Source organism: Gymnogyps californianus, chromosome 1, assembly GCF_018139145.2.
Source record: "Gymnogyps californianus isolate 813 chromosome 1, ASM1813914v2, whole genome shotgun sequence".
In the NCBI taxonomy this organism is placed as follows: Eukaryota; Metazoa; Chordata; class Aves; order Accipitriformes; family Cathartidae; genus Gymnogyps; species Gymnogyps californianus.
The window spans coordinates 160,105,147-160,126,393 of NC_059471.1; the positions used below are offsets into that span (position 1 = coordinate 160,105,147).

Here is a 21,247-nt window from a genome sequence, read left to right on the forward strand (position 1 = left end):
CACACAGCTGTGGTAACAGCAGGGGCCAGTTGCCACACAAATCAGAATTTTTTCCATGCACAAGGGAGCGTGGAAAGGATTTCTCTGTGCATCACTGCAGGCACACCTGTGCTGGCTCTGTGCAAAGAGACAGGGTTTATTCCCCAGTGCCCAGCACTGTGCAAGGGCAGTTCTGGCGCTTGCAGACCAGAGCTGGTATATGCACGGGCCACAGCAGCTGGATTACCCCTGGTGACCAGGACTGGTACATACCCTAGGGTCCCTGCTGTGCTCCCTGCTGTGAAGGGGGTATGCTCCTAACCTGTAGTGCTGAGCTCCCCATCCCATGGCCCACAAGTACTGTGTTACCTGAAAGACTCTCTGAAGATGTGCACAGTCATGGGAAATAAAGAGTTTATACCTGAGTCGTGCTAGAGCAGATGAGGGCGGGTGCTGTATTAGCTCCCCAGGCAGGGTGCAGCCAGGACACAGACTGCAGTGTAGGGAGAGGAGGCTGCCCACCCTGCCCCAGGCACTAGCCCTGTAAATCTACCCCTCCTTGTCCAACCCCGCTGCCCCTAGCACAATGAGCACCTCTTGCAGCACCTGGGCTCTGCCTGCCATGGGCACTGCGCTGAAAGGGTTACAGAGCCAGGCACCCTTGAAGGAGAAGTTGCTGGACATCCTCTTGTTTGTGCTGAGTTATCAAGAAACATCAGGTGACTTCCTTCTGGTCCCTTCAGGCTGCAGGCGAGGAGAGGGTGACTGCCACACTGGGAAAGGAAGTGCAGTTGTGTTGCAAGAAGTTTGTACTCACACTGAGGTCAGCGGTTTGGCTGCTCACGTGGCCTGGCAATATAAAGCTGGATGCGGGAGCCGGGCTGCCCAGCTCAGAGCTTCACTGTCCTGGGAGCAGAAGGGAAGGAGGAAAGCACGAGCAAGAAAAAACAACAGGGAAGCGGAGGGGTGAAACGACGAGGAGAAACATGGAAACTTCCCAGACACACAGCTCCGAAAGGTGAGAGCAGGACGGGAACGAGAGGGAAATATTTTGCCAGGAGAGTATTGTGTTTCTCCCCTTGCTTTTAGGCATGCTGTTCCTGTTTCTGCTCTGCAGGGAACGGCATGCTCCTGCTTTCACTTCTGGATGGAGTCTGTCAGTCTTCCTCGCTCTGGACAGCATTTGGGATCCTGGTGCTCCCCAGTTCCCATCCGTGGCTCTCGGGAATGCTCTGCTCGTTTTCCTGCCATCCCAGGCTCCCCCTTTTTTCCTAGAGAGCTAAGATCCATTTTGCCAGAGAAGAGTGACAGCACTGACATTTGTTTTGCTGCTCTTCCCCAGCATGTCCAAGGACCTGTCAGAACTGATGAAGGAAGCTACCAAGGAGGTGCACGAGCAGGCAGAGAACACACCGTTCATGAAGAATTTCCAGAAGGGGCAGGTGTCGCTCCACGAGTTTAAGGTACTTCGTAGCAGCATTGCTTGGGGATGGGATTTCCTTGCCAGGAAATACACTGTTAGATCAGATGGGCTGCGTGGGGACTAAAGGGGGGAGGATGGGGACGGCACAAGGAAGGAGGTCCTTTGCATTACAGCTGTCTGGTATCAGCATCTCCTGTGCAAAACATGCTCTTCATCAAACTCCAGCACCCTAAGATCTTACCGGCTCCTCTTGCAGAAGGCAGGGCAGGACTGTGCATATCAGGATGGGCAGCCAAGCTTAAACAGGATAAAAAGACAAAGAGGTTGATGGGATTAATGCAATTGCTTTTCTCTTTCTTCATAAATGCCTGCATGTTAATAATTGGCAATGATAGTTAATGGAGATATGACTATGTGCAGACACTTGAGTGGCTGAAATGCCACTTAGAGTACTAAATTTACAACACTCTAAGCAGCTACAGCTAGAAATAATGATGGAATAGTGAGAAATTGAGGATGTGGGATCATCTCTGGCACTGAACTTTGCAATGTTTCAGTTGTTACTTGGGTTATACCAGAGCTGAGATCGTGAACAATAATAACTCAAAGGCAGACTGAGTTTGAGGAAGCCATGTCTGCCGCTAACAGGTAGGAGCCTGTTGCTTTTCTTAAGATAAAAGAGAAACATTTGCAGGTATTAGTCTGTACCTAACGTGGCTAGATACATGATTCCTGGGATCTGAGCCATGTAACAAAGCCATGAGCAAAAACAAAGCACACACCTGGGCCAGAAATTCCTGGGAGGCTACAGGATGTGACGCATGGGCTTGCAAATAACAGCTAGTGATCCAACCTGTGGTTTAATTACTTTGTTGTTGAATTGTTCCTTGGCAAATAAATCCACAAAAGTAGGAAAAAGACTACTTATTTCTGACAGGTTGCATTCAGGATACTTAGTGAAGCATAAATGTAATTTCAGGTGCTGACTTCGTGCTGTTAGAAATGCGGCACTGGTTAGGCAGTGAACTTTGAGACAGGCTGGCAATAACGTAAAAAGTCAGGCCTTCAGGAATACAGCTCAGTTTCTTAGAAGATATTTATGTGCTGTCAGGGGGAGTGAGATGTGACATGGGTTTTAAAAAGTAACGACAGTTTTGAAAAGCCACGTTTCCCATTAAACCACTACCTGCCTCTGAAAACAATCAATCAGTCAAGTTATATTTTCTTAATTTGTTAGGCAATGTTCCTGTATTTTGTTTCTTTTCCAGTAAGCTGGATAACAGGTTATTGTTTAAAAACCTCTATTTTTGTTTACTCTCTTGGCAAACCTATGTATCTGCCCTGACACGTAACTCCCCAGAATCTGAATATTTGTTTCCACGTCAAGCCACTGCACATGTGCTTATCAAAGTCCTATTTGCTGGCACAGTGGGGAAAAGTTGAAACGGCAACTCCTTTACTGCAGAACTGATTGCTTTGTGGGAGAGTAAACTGCTTTCTCTCCTGTCATCAGCGTAATGCCCCCTGCCCAAACCTGACTCACCTGCACTGCAATACCTTGATGTTTTACCCTTTGCTGCTGATAAGGGATTCCAGGGTAGGGAAGAGGTGGTGTAGGTGTAAATATGAATACAGCCTCTGAAAACAGAACGCCCGGGGAAGGAAAGAACACAGCTAGATTGTCTTACACCACGTGGAAAAGCTGGCAAATAGAAGAAAGTATCGCGTAAGCTGGGAAAAAGAACAATAACAATGGTTTCAAAATAGAGAGGAGAACACACAGCCTCGCAGCGCTCCTTCACAAAGGCATCTTTCAGAGGCAGGCTGTGCCTCCAGCCTCCTTTTATCTTGTCTCCTCGGGGCAACCAAGGAGGCAACCCCACTTGTAAGTCTGAATGAGGAGAGCAGTGGTGCCTCAGTTCCCAGGATGGTGGGATGCCAACAGAACGAATATGTTGAAAAATAAACAGGGTGTGTCATTGTCTCACAAGGCCCCACAAAGGGAAGCCACATCTTGAAGCATTCAGATTTGAACAATGCACCAGAAAATATACCTTTGGGAATACCCTCTCTATTGACCAAAGGAATGAGGAGAATAGACCAGGCATGATTTAATAGGGCTCCAGTTTCCATTACATCAAGCTGCAAGACCTTTAACTTGAAGGTGAAGGCAGCAGGTTTTAAGGGCAAGTAAGACCAATATCTGCTGGAAAGGGCTTAGGTCCTACCTGATGGTGCCTCAAGCAGAAGGGGAAGGGCTAAACGGTGTCTCACTGCACCTTGCAGCTGTTTTCCACATGGGAAACGTGCAGCATCACAGATGTGCATGACTCATACTGAGTGTGCCCATGAGTAACTTTTTCGTTAGTAGGATTTGTCCCCAAAACCTGAAGAAGACAGACAGATGCACCTGTAGCTCATCCTCTTCCTTCTCTTTCAGCTGGTTACGGCATCCTTGTACTTCATCTACTCTGCTCTGGAAGAAGAGATTGAACGTAACAAGTACAACCCAGTTTATGCTCCTGTGTATTTTCCGCTGGAGCTGCACCGGAAAGCTGCCCTGGAGGAAGACTTGGAGTACTTCTACGGCAGCAACTGGAGGGAAGAGATCCCATATCCTGAGGCTACTCAGAAATATGTTGAGAGGCTCCACTACGTAGGCAAGAACCACCCAGAGCTCCTGGTGGCCCATGCCTACACTCGGTATTTGGGAGACCTGTCTGGGGGGCAGGTGCTGAAGAAAATTGCCCAAAAGGCCCTCCAGCTGCCCAGCACTGGAGAAGGGCTGGCTTTCTTCACCTTCAATGGAGTCTCCAACGCCACCAAGTTCAAGCAGCTCTATCGCTCCCGCATGAATGCCCTCGAGATGGATCTTGCCACTAAGAAAAGAGTCTTGGAGGAGGCCAAGAAAGCATTCCAGCTAAATATACAGGTGAGTAACAACCAGACAGCCCTGCCTGCCCACACCCTCTCTGAAACAAGGTAACAGGTCCAGGGGAAAGGCAAAGCCGGTATTTCTGCTGTGGAGTTTATGGGAAGTTGTGGATTAGGGCAAGCTAGTCAGAGTTGGATGGCTACACTTGTCCAACCTGGGAGCCTAGTAAAAGGCTGGTCTCCGAAAAGCTCTTCTCCCTCCCTTAGGGTTTGAATTCAGTCTCTTCCGTGTGCCATTATTCAGATATGAATGAGGGCTTATACTGGGAGTGGGGATCACCACCTATCTGTCCCACCTCTGTAGTACAGCTCCACAGGTCCTCTGTGGATGCTGACTAGATGCACAGGTACGTTGCTTTCCTTCCGATCAGAAGATGGGAAATAGCCTTCTCCTGAGCTGGAAGCTTCAGGGAGAACCTGTAAAGTGAACATGGAGTTTGAAAAACATGCTCTTGACACCACAGGCAGATTATGTTCTGTGCAAAAAGTGCCAGGAGACTTGGACTGGAGGCTTGTGTCTTCCTCTAGTTCCTAAAGCGCCTGGGGCAGGGCCAAGGGGTCCAGTGAAAGAAGAAGAGGAGGCCGCATAACGAGACAGTGTTCACTCTTCTCAGGTGTTTGAGGCGCTGCAGGAGCTGGTGTCTAAGGACCAGGAGAATAGTCACCCTGTGCAGGCAAAGGCAGAGCTTCGCACAAGGAACGTTAACAAATCATATGAGCACGGTAAGACACTTCTAAGGGCAGGTGTTTAACATTGCCCCTTGTGGTTTTGTTCTCCTCCCTCTGTTCTTGTTTGTAAAAGTCACTGAGAGATGAGCATGAGGTGCTTGCCCCATCTCTTCTCCAGCCATGAGCAGGTAGTGCAAGAAGAGGCACTGGTGTGTGCAAAGCTTCTTCTAGACATGACAGAGCAAGGATGACACATGTGGGCTCTCCAGAAATAGTGTCAATGAGGGAGCTTTACAAGAAGAGACTCCCCTCTCCTCCTCTTAGGTTTTAACAAGTGTAAGGTTCGTTCACCACATGAGTTTCAACAACAGGGAAAACTGGCCTTAAGTTCACAGAAGCAAAGGTGGCAGTTTTAGGCCCAGCAGATCAGCCGTGGTGCTGATGCTGACAGGAGGTTCTTCCAGACACACAGCCCTATCCAACAGCCTGTCCTTTCGGACTAAATCTCCCTCTCGTCATTTTCCTGCCTTCCAGAAGTATTTACTGAAAACACTCCTGAAAGTGTGCTGGGTTTATAGTGGGCATTGCTCTGGATGGTGAAATGTAACCAGCTGGCAAGTGGGGATGCACAGGCTGCCCATCAGCGCCCATTGCACTACTGGCAAGCGCCGATCCCGAACTGGGCAAAGGCCGAGCAGCGGCTGCAAGCAGAGCAATCCCTTTTCACAGAGTCAGGCTTGTAACTCAGTGAGGAGCGGGCTCAGATGTTTACAGAGGAGAGTGGTTTCCCTGATCACGTGTGATTCAAATAAAAAAGCCCTTATGACCTACCCATTCTGAAACCAAAAGGGAGATTTTTCAGTGCATACTGGATTGAACCACAGTTTTCCCATGGCAAAGAATGAAAAGCAAACCTCATTTTGTGCATCTCTAGACAATGAAGCTTAAAGCAACTTCTTTGGGAAAGGCAGAAAAAGTTCTCTGTGAAACTTTGCCGCTCCTTTCCCAATACGCCCATAAAAGTAGGATTTTCAGAAAAGTTTGGTGTTGGATGAGGAATCCCATCCTGAAGTTGTACTGGGAAAATTACTTGTCTGGAGTGCTAACGACTACCTGTTTAAGGTCGTTAGATGCCTAACCAATTAAATCAATGAGAAGTAGGAGACAAAATGCCTTTTAAAATTCTGGCTTAAGTATTTGGCTGTCTTCTGCACACATCGGGGGTTTGATGGAGCTGGGCAGTGCATTTATAAGCCTGTAAGGAGACAAGGAAAGAGGCCGGTACTCATGTACAGGCAGAGGGGTTGTGAGCCTTTGTGATTCCCAGGTCCAGTCTGCTGCTTCCCTTCTTCACCTACCCCAGGAGAGCAGAACCTGCTGTCGCTGCTTCCCCTAGCCCAACTGGGCTGTGGCCTTCCTCCTTCTCCCCTTGACAACTCCAGCAGGGTCTGCTCTGGCACTGGGGAGAGCAAGCATGGCATACTGGCAGCTTCTTGCCTCAACCTCTTCTCACCTGCCTGTTTTTTTTTTTTTTTCCTCCCTATTTATCTAGGTCCAGCGCCTGGGAAAGAAAGTGAGAGGACAAACAGAAGACACACAGACATGATGCCCACTACTCCTCTGGTGCGGTGGATCCTGGCGCTCAGCTTCCTAGCCACGACAGTTGCCGTGGGCTTATTTGTCATGTGAAAGAGCAGGACCTTCACCTTCTCTTCGTGCCTTCCCTCACCCTGAACTAATCCACCTTCCCCAGTCCTTGTGAGAGAAATTTCCCCCAACTGGGTACTGTGATCTTGGCTCTGCCACTAATATTAGGAGACTTTTCTCCCCAGAAATCAGAGAGAGTGCTGTAAGGGGGTTCAGGCAAAGTCTCTCCCATGCTTGGTGTGAGCTCTTCTCAGAGACTAACTTTATCACCAAAACCAAAGGGTAGAAAAGGCTAAAAACAATGGCCAAGAATTGTTGTTGCTTTACAGAGTGCCTGCAAAAACCCTACAGGATCAGAAACGCAGCTTTGACATCTGTCTCTTGTCAGAAATATGAAGCTCCCCGGAGCTCTGTTTGCTCTATTTTTTATACTGCGAGATAATACTGTGATCACTTTTTCTGTGGAGCCACATGGCTCCTGCGGATTATAGACTGTTTTATATGACACTAGTAGGTCTTTGTTAATTCTTTTTCCCAATCATTTTTGTTTTTTAAAAAGCAGAAGACGGTTGTTGAAGATACAGTGTCATTCTCTTGTCTGGTTATATAATTTATACACATAATAAACTTCAATGTAAAGTCTTCAGGCCTGGTGTTTCCTATTATTAAAGCCTTACTTGGGAAGAAAGGAGGTGTCTTTCTTCCTCCCAGTTTTATGTCTTTTGGAGCTGCTGCCTCCACAGACATGACAATAGACGAAAGTGGGAGCTATCATCAGAGCCAGACTCTGCTCCAACTCAGTGCCAACAATAATCTGTTACAAGCTGGGGCAGGTTTCTTCAGCTCCTACACGCTGGTCTCTATTTCTAGAAATGGCACGAAATTCTGTGAGCGTACAGAGGGTGGAAGCCATACATAAGAGCTGATTGCTATTCTATTAAAAGCAAAAGGTGATGGGACCCTCAGCCAGTCAAAACCAGGACAGCTCGCTCTGACCGCTACCAGCTAAGGGCTCCATTACCAGACTGCCTTTGTGAGAACTTCAGCATGAATCAGAAAAGCAAGTATGTTTTCACCACCCAGAAATGAAATGCACACTAGGTTTTGATTCTGCGAGGCAGGTAAATGGGAGATATCAAGCATGCAACTGCATGCCCTCGCCTAGGTCACAAACCAACCCAACTTACTCCCAGGACTCAGCACACACAAGGCATCGCTAAAGACACTCCAAACACACGGCACTGCTGGAGCTGCCCATGCACACAGCTTTCTTTCCCCTGCTTTTGCTGAGGCAGATATGGAGGGCTGGCTTTGTGGCCAGCCACTGTTATGGCCATAGGCCTTATCTGCTTTGGAGGGTCTTCTAACACAGGAGTCACTGCAGGAGGGGCTGCAGTCCAGGTATGGCACAGCAGGTACTGACAAGGCCATTATCTATCACCTCAGAGTCCTTTCCTCTCTTTCTACCAGAAAGCCTCTGTGATCAACCTGTCTCCGTGATGCTGCCTGTTCTGGCTGTGACTTTAATCCCAAAGATATGCTTTCCTACTGATCTCTTTTAACGACCAGCACTGAACCTGCTCAAAAAGCAAGAATCAGAAGGCAGGTCCTGCTGAGAATAAGCAGTGGGAAAGAGAGACTGTCATTATTCTCAGGCTCTTATCTACCCTATATCCCTTCCGAAATCCCCTTTAATACTTCTCTATTTGGACCCATTTGCCAACCCCTGGTAGAAAAAATAGTTAATTCTTAAAAAAGATAGTCAGATGTTTGAAAAGCAGGGATATGAGGCTTGATAGCTATTCAAATACAAGAACTTATTCATTCAAATTTATATTAGGTTCTACCTATTCAGTCCCTCTAACCCAGCGCAACTAAATCATTATGTTCATTCAACCATGCTGAATAACTAAACATCCCAAACATGCAAACAAATGCTCATGAGCTCAGAAATGCACTCTTCCACACTCAGCCCCTCTCCACTGACCAAAGAGATCGTAACTGTGACGTTAAAATTAGGAAATCTGGATTCAGACCGACATCATCCCCTTCCCGCTCATGGCAGAAGAGGTATAGTGCTTGGAGTATCTCACAGCTATTGTGCTATCGCACACTGAAGGACTCCAGACTGAGCCTAAAGAAGTCTTCAGAGGTGAAGATGAAAGCTTTGCTACAAGCTACTCGTCTATCATCTTTACGAATATATCTGGTTTCTCTGCAACATATGAGATGGTTTCTCTGCAACGAGACTGTCTTTATTTTCCACCCGCTGCAGTTAAACCTCCCTTGTAACGCACCACGCTTCCCAGCTTTGTTTTCCTTTCGGATGCACACTACCACATTTTTGAAGGGCCAAAATGCTTACCCAACAACCTGCCAGCCTTCCCCCAAAATTCACTACTGATGAGGAGAAGCGTCCTGGAGAACACACATCCTGAGGCAGCAGCCTGTTTGCAGGCCATCAGGCTTGTGGCACAGCCACTGCCATCCCTGTGGGGCCCCAGCCAGACCACTTGCCTGCCATTTCCCCACAGTACGTCCCACCACATCCAGCGGGTTTCTCCTCTGCCCTGCCCTCCATGGCCGTGGGCCTGCTGCACCACAGCCAGCCAGACCAGGCCTAAGTGTAGGCCTAGGCCTAAGACTAAGCCTAGGCCTAGGCCTAGGCCCAGGCCCCTCCTGCCCACAGGCACACCCTGCTCAGGCCCTACCACCCCACCAAGCCCTGCAGCAACAGGCTCCATCTGCCCCTTCAGCAGTAATTTATTTTATTCTCGGTAACTAACGCCTCCGCCTCCCCCCCGGCGTGCGGCGGCCACGCTTCTCTCGCCGTGGCCGGGCCTCGCACCCACCGCCTGAGGGCAACTAACGCCCCCGCCGCCCGCAATGGTTTCACCCGTTCCCCCCTCCCCGCACCGCCACAATGGTCCCGCCCGACCGCCATTTCGCCTCCCCCCGCCCTTCTCTCCCAGATTTCGCGCCAAACTGCGCCCGGCCGGCAGGGGGCGGAGCGCCCGGGCCAATCGGCGGCAGAGGTGAGGCCGCGCCCTTCCTCTTGGGGCGGGGGCGGGAGGGCGGCCGGGGCCCAATCCGCGGCGGCGCGCTGCGGGCAGGCCAATCGGAGTGGGCGGCGGCGCGCGCCGCGCAGCAGTTTGGTTTCCGCCGCGCGCCGTTTTTGCCGCGAAAAAGTTGGTGGTGGCTTCCCGCGGGCAGCGAGGTGCGGAGCGGGATGGGATGGGATGGGATGGGATGGGATGGGATGGGATGGGATGGTGGGGGTCGCGCGTGGGGTGTTTGGGGTGGGAGATCCCCTGGGGCATTGGGGGAGCAGGACGGGGGCAGTGCGTGGGGTGCAGTGCAGCCGGGGGTGGGGGGGGCAGCATCTCGTGGGGCGTTTGTTGCGGGGGAGGAAGAGGTGTTTGGGGCTGACCGTGCGCTCTCGCCCCCGCAGGGGAGCAGCAGTCGCCATGTCCGGCTTTGACGACCCCGGCATTTACTACAGCGACAGTTTTGGGGGCGATGCGTCGGTGGACGAGGGGCAGGTTCGGAAGTCGCAGCTGCAGAAGCGGTTCAAGGAGTTTCTGCGGCAGTACCGGGTGGGCACGGACCGGACGGGCTTCACCTTCAAATACAGGTGCTGCTGTGACCCCTTTTCTCCTTTTGTGCCTTACCCACTCCTCTTTGCACATCCAATCTGCTGTTAGCCTCCCTCCTGCTATGCACGCCCCAGATATACGATAGCACGTCAGCTTTTCTCTTCCCGTAGACCGTAAAGAGCTCTTTGTCAGTATAAGAAATGTTGTTGTTCCCATTTAACCTTATAGGAAAACTGAGGTCTGGTGTTCTCCCAAGTTTTTAGGCAGCCAGCCAGTGGCAGAGGTAGGAATAGAGAGATCCACACTACCAAGATTGCACCTAGTTCTGAAATTCAAGGTCTGTGTCCAAGTTCTAGTGGTTTCTGGTCTGGAGTTTTGTCTGTATCCATTAAAATCTGTGCAGCACTGTCCATGTGTGCCTTCTGAGGGTATGAAGGTCCTTTGGCCATCCGTTTGCCTGTGCAGCTCGGAGACACAACTGTGAGAGAACATGGAGACGAATCATGCAAGGGCTGCGGCAGTCTTTCACCTTTCATCTCTGAATTTCATGCACTCTCCCTTTTTTAAGGAGAACATTGTCTGCTATGCTATTACTTCCTTTTTTTTAAATCATATTTTAGGTATAATAGGTATTATCCTGTGTAGAAGTTTTCTAATTGCCTATCTGGTCGTGTAACTCTAGTAAGCAATTAGTACTGTACTTTACATTGTCACTGCAAGCACTGGTGTCCCTGGTCTTAGGTCACCTTTCAAAGTGGTTTTAGGTGAAAGGTTTGCCCAGGTCCCCCTAGGCTTCTTTTGGCGCTCTCCTGATTTTCCCTGTTTGCTTTCCAAGCCAAGGATTCTCTGCAGAACCTGCCTTCTCTGCTCCCTGCTTGTCATAAGGTCGCTGTGGGTGACTGCTGCTTTCTGCCCTGCAAACCTTTACCACTTACTGCCTTCCAGGGATGAGCTTAAACGGCACTATAACCTGAGTCAGTACTGGGTGGAGGTGGAGATGGAAGACTTGGCTAGCTTTGATGAAGATCTTGCTGACTATCTTTACAAGCAGCCAGCGGAGCACCTGCAGCTGGTAAGGATGGAGGAGGCTGGCAGCCTGGCACACTGACATTGTCACATCGTGAGAGCAGCCCTGACGATACACTGCAATATACCCATAATAGCTTAGTTCTTCCCTTTGTAGTTGGAAGAAGCAGCAAAAGAAGTCGCAGATGAGGTCACCCGTCCTCGTCCTTCAGGGGAGGAAACTCTCCAAGACATCCAGGTGATGTTGAGATCGGATGCCAATGCAGCCAACATCCGCAGCCTGAAGGTGAGGTGAATCCGCTGCCGCGCTGAGCAGCGGGTGGCAGGGCTTGCTCGTGTGTGGGTGTGATTGCAGGGAAGCTTTTGATACTTGATCTCATAGTTCAGGACGTGGGTTGTACACTAATTTACAAGCAGGGATACTCTGCAACTTAAATCTGACTGCAAAGGACTGTTATTACTGATTGCTGCTGTGGGGACGTTATTGCTGTTAGTGATGTTCTGCATGGAGTGTTTTGTCCTTTTCTCTTTTGTTTTGAAATCAGCATGGCTTAAGTCATGCAACCTTCCCCTACCACTCTAGAGCAAGAGAGTGACATTGGCAAGAAATGCAGGCTTTTTTGTTCTGGTACCTTAGTCCCACGAATGTGGGAAGTGTAGCTAAGAACTGTGTTTCTTTAACGTCTTTAGTTTCCAATCCATCCTCCAGTGACGGCTTTCTCACCTTCCCTTCGCCTTTTCCCTTTCAGTCTGACCAGATGTCCCACCTTGTGAAGATCCCTGGGATCGTAATTGCAGCAACCCCTGTGAGAGCCAAAGCCACCAGAATAGCCATCCAGTGCCGCAGCTGCCGTAATACCATCAGCAACATTGCGGTGCGCCCAGGCCTGGAGGGTTACGCTCTCCCCAGGAAATGCAACACGTAAGGACTGACATGGGGATGCATGCGGCAGGCTGGTGGGGGAAAAAAGGCTGCGTCCCCCCCTCCTGCTGCCTCTCCATCCCATGCTAGCTGCCTAGAGCCAACTCCCTGTCACACAAGGCAATCATCTGTGCTGCTCTCTGCCTCTTCCCTTCATGTTGCCCTTGTGCCTGCATGCACCCATGGCTGGCAGGTTTTAGCTCCATCTGTCTGTGGTCACATTGGTTGTGGTGCTGCATGACCAGTGCCGCATGCAGTGTTGAGCAGCCGTGTCCAGGGAGTTCATTGTATCTATAGCGTGCTTTGCCTGTTGTACCTAAAGGTTCATTCCTGCCTCCAGCTGTCCCATAATGCTGCATTAAGCTGCTGTCCTAACTTCCTATTAAGTTGTTACCTTTTTCATACAAACTTCTTGCTTCTATGTTCCCCCTCCCCAGGGGTCTGTTTTGTGTTACCTTCTGTAGGGATGCTTTGCTGCTAACTTTCCAATCACGCTTTACAGCTCATGATGCCCATGTGTACGGTGAGCATTAGGCTGCTGCTGTGCTGCAGCTCTCGCTCCGACTGATCCTGGTGGGTTGTGTCTTCAAGCTCATGCCTGCCAGTATTTATTTTCTGCGCCTTATCTCTAATGCAGCTTGAGAGGCCTTTGGGATAGGGATCGTTCTTCCACGTGGTCTGTACAGCACCTTGCTCCTGATCCTTGACTGCATGAGTGCATCTGCACTCTCGTGTTACCCTCCCCAAAAGCCGTGCGTGGAGTCAGGCATTGGTAGTGATGTACTGAGACGGCAGCGGGATGTAGAGGTGCTCCTTGTCTCGGAGAGCTTGTAGTCTAGCAAGGCAGATACGTCTCGAGAGACTGGGAGGTTGATGGCAGCCTTGTCACATTGCTAATTGCTTTCTCACCAGAAACCACTTAACATTTGCTTTGTGCATGAGGTTATAAAGAAAAATGCCCTGCCATGTGGCTGAGTCTATACTGTTACCTTCTGTGTAATTAATTAATTACCTTCCTCCCTGCTTTTAGCTAGCAGGGGAGAGGGGGGAGGCAGGGAGGGTACTCAGACAAGTATCACCCTGTCTTTGGCTTGTTCTCATACCTGCTTTTGGCAGCTGTTGAAGACAAGACAGAGGGCGTGGTGAGCCTTTGGTTCGGCCCTATGTGAGTGCCCGTCTCACCTGCTGGGCACTGCTCAGAGAGGTGGCTGTTCTGGGCTCTGTCACTGCTGTCCCCTCTACAGGGTGGCTCCCAGGCATGGCTCTTCAGTGCCAGCAGCCTTCCCTGATTGATCTCTCTGCACAGAGAACAAGCCGGCCGCCCAAAGTGCCCGCTGGACCCCTATTTCATCATGCCAGATAAGTGCAAGTGTGTGGACTTCCAGGTCCTGAAGCTGCAGGAGTCCCCGGACGCTGTGCCGCACGGGGAGATGCCCCGGCACTTGCAGCTGTACTGCGACAGGTACCAGCGCGGTCTCCCCACCCTGACCCCGCTGGGTGTTGCTGGTGCCATCCTTTCCCCCGCTACCATCGTCTGCTTTCCCCTTCCTCCTCTTAGGTACCTGTGTGACAAAGTTGTCCCAGGGAACAGAGTCACTATCATGGGCATCTACTCCATCAAGAAATCTGCCCAGAGCAAGAATAGAAGCCGTGACAACGTGGGCGTGGGCATCCGAAGTGCTTACATCCGCGTGGTGGGCATCCAGGTGGATGTGGAGGGCTCAGGTGAGGGCTGCTTTTGGTGCCCATGTGGTCTGTGTTGGTAGCCTGGTGTTGGGAGAGCACCCTTCCTGAACAAGGTGGTCCCTCAGCAAGGACTGTATGAAGTCACAGCCTGGGTCCTTCTCTGCTGCTTATATAGCAGACGGTTCAAGCCAGTCCAGGGGTCTGACTTGCCCTGGATGCTCTATAGTCGTGTCCTGTATGACTTTTTCTCAGTGATATTAAATGAGGACGCTTCAGCCTGAGTCCTCCAGGGTATTTAAGTGCTTGTATCTTATTGATCTTAGTGGGAATCTGCTAAGCCATCCCTGAGGATCTGGGCTGAAGTCAATGGTTAAAATTGAGCTATGTATTTAAAACATGGTCCTGACTGTAATTCTCCCTCTGGTTCCTCCAGAGCTGCTTTGCCCAAGATCCTTGCTTTTTCCTGCCAGCCTCTAAGGACGCAGCCTGCCTTGCTGGGGTAGCAAATGCCTGCCCTCTCCACCCTTCCCACCTTGGCATGATCTTCAAGAAGGGATTTTGGTGGCGGCAGCTGTGGGGGGAGTAGTGTCATTTACTTTAAAACATCCATTTGTTCGCTGTTAAGTCATTTGCCTCATCCCTGTACAGGACACAGTTTTGCTGGCTCGGTGACCCCTCAAGAAGAGGAGGAGCTTCGTCGCCTTGCTGCCATGACCAACATCTACGAGACCATTGCCAAAAGCATCGCACCCTCCATCTATGGCAGCACCGACATCAAGAAGGCCATTGCCTGCCTCTTATTTGGAGGCTCTCGCAAGAGGTGGGGAAAAGTCAGCCTGGTGGAGAGAGGGTGGTGGCAGAGGTGTCATTCATGGCACAAAGCCCTCGTACAGTCTTCTGGTGGTGCTGCCAGCCGCCTGCCACTTGTCAGCAATGCTCAGTTATCAAAGTAAAGGCTTACCATCTCTCCTCCCTCTCTTCTTTCCACCTGTCACTCCAGGCTCCCAGATGGGCTGACCCGCAGAGGAGACATCAACTTACTGATGCTGGGTGACCCCGGCACAGCCAAATCCCAGCTGCTGAAGTTCGTCGAGAAGTGTTCGCCCATTGGGGTAGGTGGTTTGAGGTGCCCACATGTAGTGCGGCTCGTTTCTTCCTTCTGCTCCTTGCATAGCACTGAAGACCAGACCGTGGTCACAGCAGATACCTGCCTGTGCATCCACTAGACTGGCTGGCAGAGGTGCGAACTGCCATTTCTGGTGCTAGCCTGGAAAAGATGGGGTGCAGGACGGGGGACGAGGGAGGGAAGGGGAAGCAGGTAATGCCTTTCATTATGGTATGAGCCAGGCTATTTGCAGACATGACTGGTGCTGTTGTTTATTGTTGAGATTTGATCAGCGGAGAGGCTGGCTGGTCAGGACAAATGAAGTTGACTGCATCTCAGGCACGGACCTCCAGGCTGAGCCCAGGCATGAAATTATATTTTCAGCTGTGTTTTCTTGTAGTCTCTATTAAACTCAGCCTCTGACTGTGTTGTTCCCTTGGGGAGAAAACAAAGCTAATGCAGCACCCCACCAAACAATGAATCACTCCCTGTTCTGTACTTAATACCTGTATTTGTGTGTCTGCAAGCCCTCCGGTGTGTCACAGCTTAGTCCAAGGCCTGGGACTAGGCAATAGTCTTGCTCTGTACCCAGCAGGACTGCTTTTGGCATGTGCTGAGGGGTTTTCCTGGAGGTCCTTGTGTTTCCTCCAGCAGCTCTGGGTTTTGCAGTGCCGGGGGTGCTTTGTCCTCCAGCTGGAGCAGTGGGGTCCTGGGTCCCATGGCGGCTGATGTGCTGTCCCCTTCCTTGTCCCACATGCCGTTAGGTGTACACCTCGGGGAAAGGCAGCAGCGCTGCTGGCTTGACGGCCTCGGTGATCCGCGACCCTTCCTCCAGGAGTTTCTTCATGGAGGGAGGAGCCATGGTGCTGGCAGACGGGGGAGTGGTGTGCATCGATGAGTTCGACAAGGTACCTGTGGGGCTGCCTCTGTGGGAGCTGGGAAGAGAGCCCTTGGGCTGCCAGCTTCTTCCAGGAGAGCCCAGAGGTGCAGGAGAAAGGGCGACTCTGCTGAGGCTGCCTCACTTTCTTTTGGGGAAGGTCAGGGGATGGGGCTGCAGGGAAATTCTGGTTACGTCCTGCGCTCTTGGGCAGAGGTCCTTGCAGAGCTTTACCTCGGGAGTCAGTGTCGGTGGGTGTGTAGCTGAGGTCTAGTGGAGGTGACTGATGATGACTTTTTTTTTTTTCTCCTCACCTCATTTCTCCCACCTTGAATGAGAAGATGCGGGAGGATGACCGCGTGGCCATTCATGAGGCCATGGAGCAGCAGACCATCTCCATTGCTAAGGTGAGCTGTGGGTGTGTGTCACCCCGGGGCGGGAGCCTGACTTGCCACTGGGTTTCTGAGAGCCCAGCAACCAGTGGTCATGCATCTTTCACCAGAATTGCCCATTTTAGAGTCCAGGCAGTGGTTCTGATGGTTACTGGTTTCTCTGATTTGAGACTGGTCAGCCCTGCCTGTAGGCTTTGGGTTGTCTTCTCTCAGGCAGCCTGAACTTCAGCAGGACTGAAACGAGCTCCCTCTGCTCTGCCTGTCCTCTACTCCTCTACATACAGTAGTTCTGCTGATGTCTCTGCGTCACAGCCTGACGTCACTTCTTTTTCTTCCTTCCCACTGCTCTCCACCCCCTCAGTAGATCTACAGAAACTGCCTGACATCCTGGTGCCAGGTCTTCTCTCAAATCAGAGTTTCTCTTCATTTCCATTGCTCAACCTTTTTTTTTTTTTTGTAGCACCTCTGCTCCCTCCTGGTTGCTCTGGCTCACCCCTTAGCTGCTCAGTCCCTGGTAACAGAGCACCCGCCACGGCTTTGCCTTGCTTGTTGCTCTTGCCCCGCTACCTGCAAACCCACGCTTTGCCCTTGGGGCTGCCCAGGGGGATTCAGCGCTGGCTGCCCAGTTTCTGGCTCAGATCGCAAACTTGGGGTGGGGTCTTGTGTGTCCTTGCCCTTGACATGAGGTTTTAAATTAAGTTACTCAGTGCTTACATCTCAGCTGAAGCCCGTCCTCCTCCAGAAGGACATGTGGGTCCAGCCCCATGTAGCTCCTGTTCTGACCCCTCTCCAGTGTGGAACCATTACAGAGCAATTGGGTGCTACTTAAGGGGTTTTATTTAAATGCAAATGATAGAGGGTGAGTCCTTGCAAACTGCTTTGGACCTTTCGCTATGAGTTTATAGCCTTCTAGCCCTGCTGTGACATGGATGTGGTCTTGACCCCATCCATTTCTCCTTCCCCCCGCAGGCAGGAATCACAACCACACTCAACTCCCGCTGCTCAGTGCTGGCAGCTGCCAACTCCGTCTTCGGGCGCTGGGACGAGACCAAGGGCGAGGAGAACATTGATTTTATGCCCACCATCCTGTCCCGATTTGACATGATTTTCATCGTCAAGGATGAGCACAACGAGGAGCGAGACATGGTGGGTCGGGGCGCTTGGGTGCAGCTGGGAGTCGTGGTGCCCCATTTTTCAAGAGGGGAGGCAGGGGGGTTCCTGCTGCCTGACTGCCTTCTGCTCTCCTAGACACTGGCCAAGCATGTGATGTCCTTACACGTGAGCGCCTTGACGCAGACCCAGGCCGTGGAGGGCGAGATTGAGCTGAACAAGCTGAAGAAACTCATCTCCTTCTGTCGGACGTGAGTGAGAGGCATGACTTTTTGGCAGTGCCTGGGCTGCACGGTGGGAGGCAGTGGTGAGAAGCGAACCACGCAGCCGATATTTGGAAGCGCTCTGTCTGTGTGACCTTTTTTTTTTTTTTTTTTTTTTTTTTTTTTTAACTCCTGCCTTGAAAAGAGGGAAGCGAGAGCAGCTCGCAATGGTGCCGCAGCATGGCCCGAGGAAGTGAGGGGTGCCCGGGGACCCCTCTGCCCAGGGGACCCTCCCCGCAGTGCTGCCTCCAGCTCCTGTTCCCCCTTGCAGGAAGTGTGGCCCTCGGCTGTCAGCGGCGGCGGCGGAGAAGCTGAAGAACCGCTACATCCTGATGCGGAGCGGCACTCGCCAGCACGAGCAGGAGAGCGACCGCCGCTCCAGCATCCCCATCACCATCCGGTGAGCAACCCTGCCCTCCTTGCCCCACCGAAACCGTCGGGGTTGAGGTTGTATTGCTGGGTGTCACCTGGAGTAGCCCAGGAGGGGAGTTTAGTGGAGTGCTGGGATTTGGGGGAGCCCTCTGTGAACAGGGCAATACTGGAGGTGCCGCGGGGGGGGCAGGAGGTGCCTGGAGTGGAGTAGGTGGGGGTGTCAGGGGTCGGGGGAAGGAGAAGACCCCTCGGAACTGCATTAGAAAGCAGGGAACGTCTCCTTTGGCTGCAGGCAGCTGGAAGCCATCGTGCGCATTGCCGAGTCCCTGGGGAAGATGAAGCTTCAGCCCTTTGCCACAGAGGCAGATGTTGAGGAGGCCTTGCGGCTCTTCCAGGTGTCCACGCTTGATGCAGCCATGTCGGGCAGCCTGTCAGGTGAGGGGGAAATGCTCTGTGCTGGGGGCAGGAGGGACGTGCTGGGCCTGGCTGCTCAGGGCAAGGAGAGACAAGCTCCCCCTCCCAGGACCAGGCTGGCAGAGGCAGGGAGTGCTGCTAGGCTCCCCTGGGCAGGTGCTGGACCTTCTTTCTGACCAAAGGCAAAGCAAGGCCTGTGGCAGCAAGGGGCCGTCATGGCCGTGGGGCTGTGGCTTACAGGGAGAGCAATGACAAATGACACCGAGGGTCTCCACCCGTGCTGGGCAAGGGAGGGATGGTCTGTCCCCTTGTGGTCCCAAGGGCAGAGTCCAGTGCTGGAGGTGGTTCCCCAACCTGTTTGTCCTCTAACATCTTTCCCTATGGGGGTGAAGACAATGTTTCCTTGGAAGGCAGCATGGAACAAAGGGTTTGAAGGACGCTCCAGCAGTCAGGTCCACGTTCAGCTGTGTCTTTGGAGCTCCACAGCCTTTGATGGTGGATTTGCTCAAGGGTTCCGTAAAGTCTCTGACACATGCAGGAGGCATGGTGGGAGACACAGGAGACGGGCACTGGCTTTGAGAGTGACGTCTGGGTGGCACAGAGAGCTCACGCAGCCTCTCCCTCCAGGGGCAGAAGGCTTCACGACACAGGAGGACCAAGAGATGCTGTCCCGCATTGAGAAGCAGCTCAAGCGCCGGTTCGCCATCGGCTCTCAGGTGTCGGAGCACAGCATTGTCCAGGACTTCATGCGGCAGGTGGGCCAGGGACCCCGCGGAGGGTTGGGCTGTGAAACCAGGGACACCAGGCTGCCAGCCGGTGGGTGAAACCCATTCCCCAAGCGGTGGCTGGAGAGCCTTTTGATTGGAACTAGATGATCTTTAAGGTCCCTTACAACTCAAACCATTCTATGATTCTATATCTGCTTTTGAAGTTGTTTGTAGGGAGTGGTGGGCAATGTGATTGCAGAGTTTAGGGGGAGTGAGGCGAGAACTCATTTTTCTGCAAAAGCACTGAGGTTTGGGGCTCTCTGGGTAGGTTGGAGTCCTACCCTTGAAACCAGAACCGTTTGATTTGTGAGACTGGCTGCAGTCAGACCTGAAATAGTGAAAGGGGAAAGGAGCGTCAGCACCTGGTGTACCGGCCTCCCTCCCTCTGGAGATGCACAGCCAGGCTTTAGTGGTGGTTGCAGGTTCCTGCTGGGCTCCGGTGAGCTTTTCCCTACCAGCTCATCTCCCCCTGCTCTCCCATTTTCCAGAAATATCCAGAACACGCCATCTACAAGGTGCTGCAGCTGATGATGCGACGGGGGGAGATCCAGCACCGCATGCAACGCAAAGTCCTCTATCGCATCAAGTGACCTTCCTGTCCCACACGCGGGGAGGGAACCGCTGCTGCCTGACACAGGCCTGCGTGCAGGCAGAGTGCCCCATGGGGTCGGAGCCTGCTCCTGGAAGAAGCTTTTCCTTGGGGAGCTAAACAGCCCAGGGCCTCCCTCTTGAACCAGGGTTTGGGGTGGGCAGGGTTCCCCTTGGGTGCTCTGTCACTGTGTCATATCGATGTTTCTTTGAGCTCCAAAAGCTTTTAGTTTGTATTAAAATAAAAACTGATACTGGTAGCCCAGGGTTTTTGGCTGCCCCGAGGGACAGAGGGAATGTATCCCCTTCCCCCTTTGTAGGCGGTGCGGGATTTTGGTTGGAAAGGCATTCCTCCTGCTTGCCCTGTGTTACCCACTGCCCAGCGCCCACCCTGGGGACTTGCCTCAAGGCAGGACGCAGCCCCGTGGGCAGCACCAGTAGCCCTGAAGGCAGAAACTCATTCCTCACTCAGGGTTTGATCTGTCTGTTAAGGCATAAGTCCTGTTGGTGCAGGCTGCCCTGTTGGGCTCAGCGGTGTGGGAGGCACCTTACCCGGTCACTGCGTGCAGGCTGCTACCGTCTTCCCTGTCTGCCAGTGACAGCGAAGGAAACGACCTGCTGTTCCCTGCTTCAAAGCTGCTCTTTGCTTGTCTCTCCTTCCCCTCTCCAAGGGCTGCAGCAGGCAAATGCTTTACCCTGCAGTGGAAAGGGCTGCGTGAAAGCCTTCCTGGAGGAATGGGCAGAGCCCTCTGCTTCCCCCAGTGAGGATGAGGAGGCAGGGTGATGCCCAAGAGCTGTATGCCCTCCTCTAAGTAGCCTCTGCCACCTCCTTCATGTGCTTATGGCCGCGGGGAGGGTTGTCCCACTTGCCAGGAGCCTCTCCTGGGCTCTCTGCCCCGGGGTGGACTTGAGCAGCCGCTCACCCTTCTGTGTTTGCTGCACGACCTTGCACTTGTCAAGCTGCAGGTTTTTGTCATTTCTAGCAAAGTAGTATTGGTTCTCTAAGTGTCCTCCCGAAGACATAAGGTGCAGGTAGGGCCCTGCCCTCGGCAGCTCGGGCCAGCTCGCATGTGTGAGAGCGCTGGTGGGGGACTCTGAAGAGCGTCGGGCATTGCAGGCGAGGGAAGCCGCTGCGGGTGCTGGAGAGGCTGCTGCCATGTCTGCGAGTGACCTTCAGGCTGAAAAACACACCCCAGGAGAGGCTTCATTAGCAAAAGAAACGTTTAGGGCCAGCAGAGGGTACCAGAGCCTTGAGGATGCTGGGCTGCGGCACTGCACACAGTGCTGCCTCCTCCTCCAAGAGAGGAAAGCAAGGGGTCCCTTTGGGCAGGGCTGGTGGGGTGCACCCAGCCTGGCAGCTGTCACATAAGGGCTGGGCTCTACTGCAACCCTTGGGGGGTTCAACAGCATCCCTCTTTGCTTCTCTGTGGGTGTTTTGAGAGGTGCACAGTGCTCTCCTGACGTGGTTGGAGGTGGT

At 52.3% G+C, this 21,247-nt stretch overlaps 2 protein-coding genes across 2 annotated transcripts; both read left to right on the forward strand.

Annotated features, from left to right (window-relative positions):
- Positions 1 to 825: 825 nt before the first annotated feature.
- Positions 826 to 7,300, forward strand: HMOX1 (heme oxygenase 1). The gene is made up of 5 exons (XM_050902795.1): positions 826 to 997; positions 1,322 to 1,442; positions 3,843 to 4,334; positions 4,951 to 5,059; positions 6,558 to 7,300. Exons 1-5 carry the CDS (start codon positions 966 to 968, stop codon positions 6,692 to 6,694), a joined length of 891 nt encoding a protein of 296 aa, XP_050758752.1. The 5' UTR covers positions 826 to 965; the 3' UTR covers positions 6,695 to 7,300.
- A 2,545-nt stretch (positions 7,301 to 9,845) lies between these two features.
- MCM5 (minichromosome maintenance complex component 5) lies at positions 9,846 to 20,030 on the forward strand. Its single transcript, XM_050903393.1, has 17 exons — positions 9,846 to 9,869; positions 10,104 to 10,286; positions 11,194 to 11,320; positions 11,432 to 11,560; positions 12,024 to 12,196; positions 13,503 to 13,658; positions 13,755 to 13,921; positions 14,531 to 14,702; positions 14,883 to 14,994; positions 15,752 to 15,895; positions 16,206 to 16,271; positions 17,226 to 17,402; positions 17,505 to 17,617; positions 17,901 to 18,029; positions 18,294 to 18,436; positions 19,043 to 19,170; positions 19,671 to 20,030. The coding sequence occupies exons 2-17, from the start codon at positions 10,120 to 10,122 to the stop codon at positions 19,770 to 19,772; spliced, it is 2,205 nt and encodes a 734-aa protein (XP_050759350.1). The 5' UTR covers positions 9,846 to 9,869; positions 10,104 to 10,119; the 3' UTR covers positions 19,773 to 20,030.
- Positions 20,031 to 21,247: the final 1,217 nt, after the last annotated feature.

Excerpts from the sequence above, each read along its gene's own strand:
- MCM5 (XM_050903393.1), top strand. The coding sequence starts at position 10,120 with ATGTCCGGCTTTGACGACCCCGGCATTTACTACAGCGACAGTTTTGGG. Across the intron at positions 11,561-12,023 it reads CCAACATCCGCAGCCTGAAG|TCTGACCAGATGTCCCACCT; the intron begins GTGAGGTGAATC and ends TTTCCCTTTCAG. Across the intron at positions 14,995-15,751 it reads AGAAGTGTTCGCCCATTGGG|GTGTACACCTCGGGGAAAGG; the intron begins GTAGGTGGTTTG and ends ACATGCCGTTAG.
- HMOX1 (XM_050902795.1), top strand. The coding sequence starts at position 966 with ATGGAAACTTCCCAGACACACAGCTCCGAAAG. Across the intron at positions 998-1,321 it reads CAGACACACAGCTCCGAAAG|CATGTCCAAGGACCTGTCAG; the intron begins GTGAGAGCAGGA and ends GCTCTTCCCCAG. Across the intron at positions 5,060-6,557 it reads TAACAAATCATATGAGCACG|GTCCAGCGCCTGGGAAAGAA; the intron begins GTAAGACACTTC and ends CTATTTATCTAG.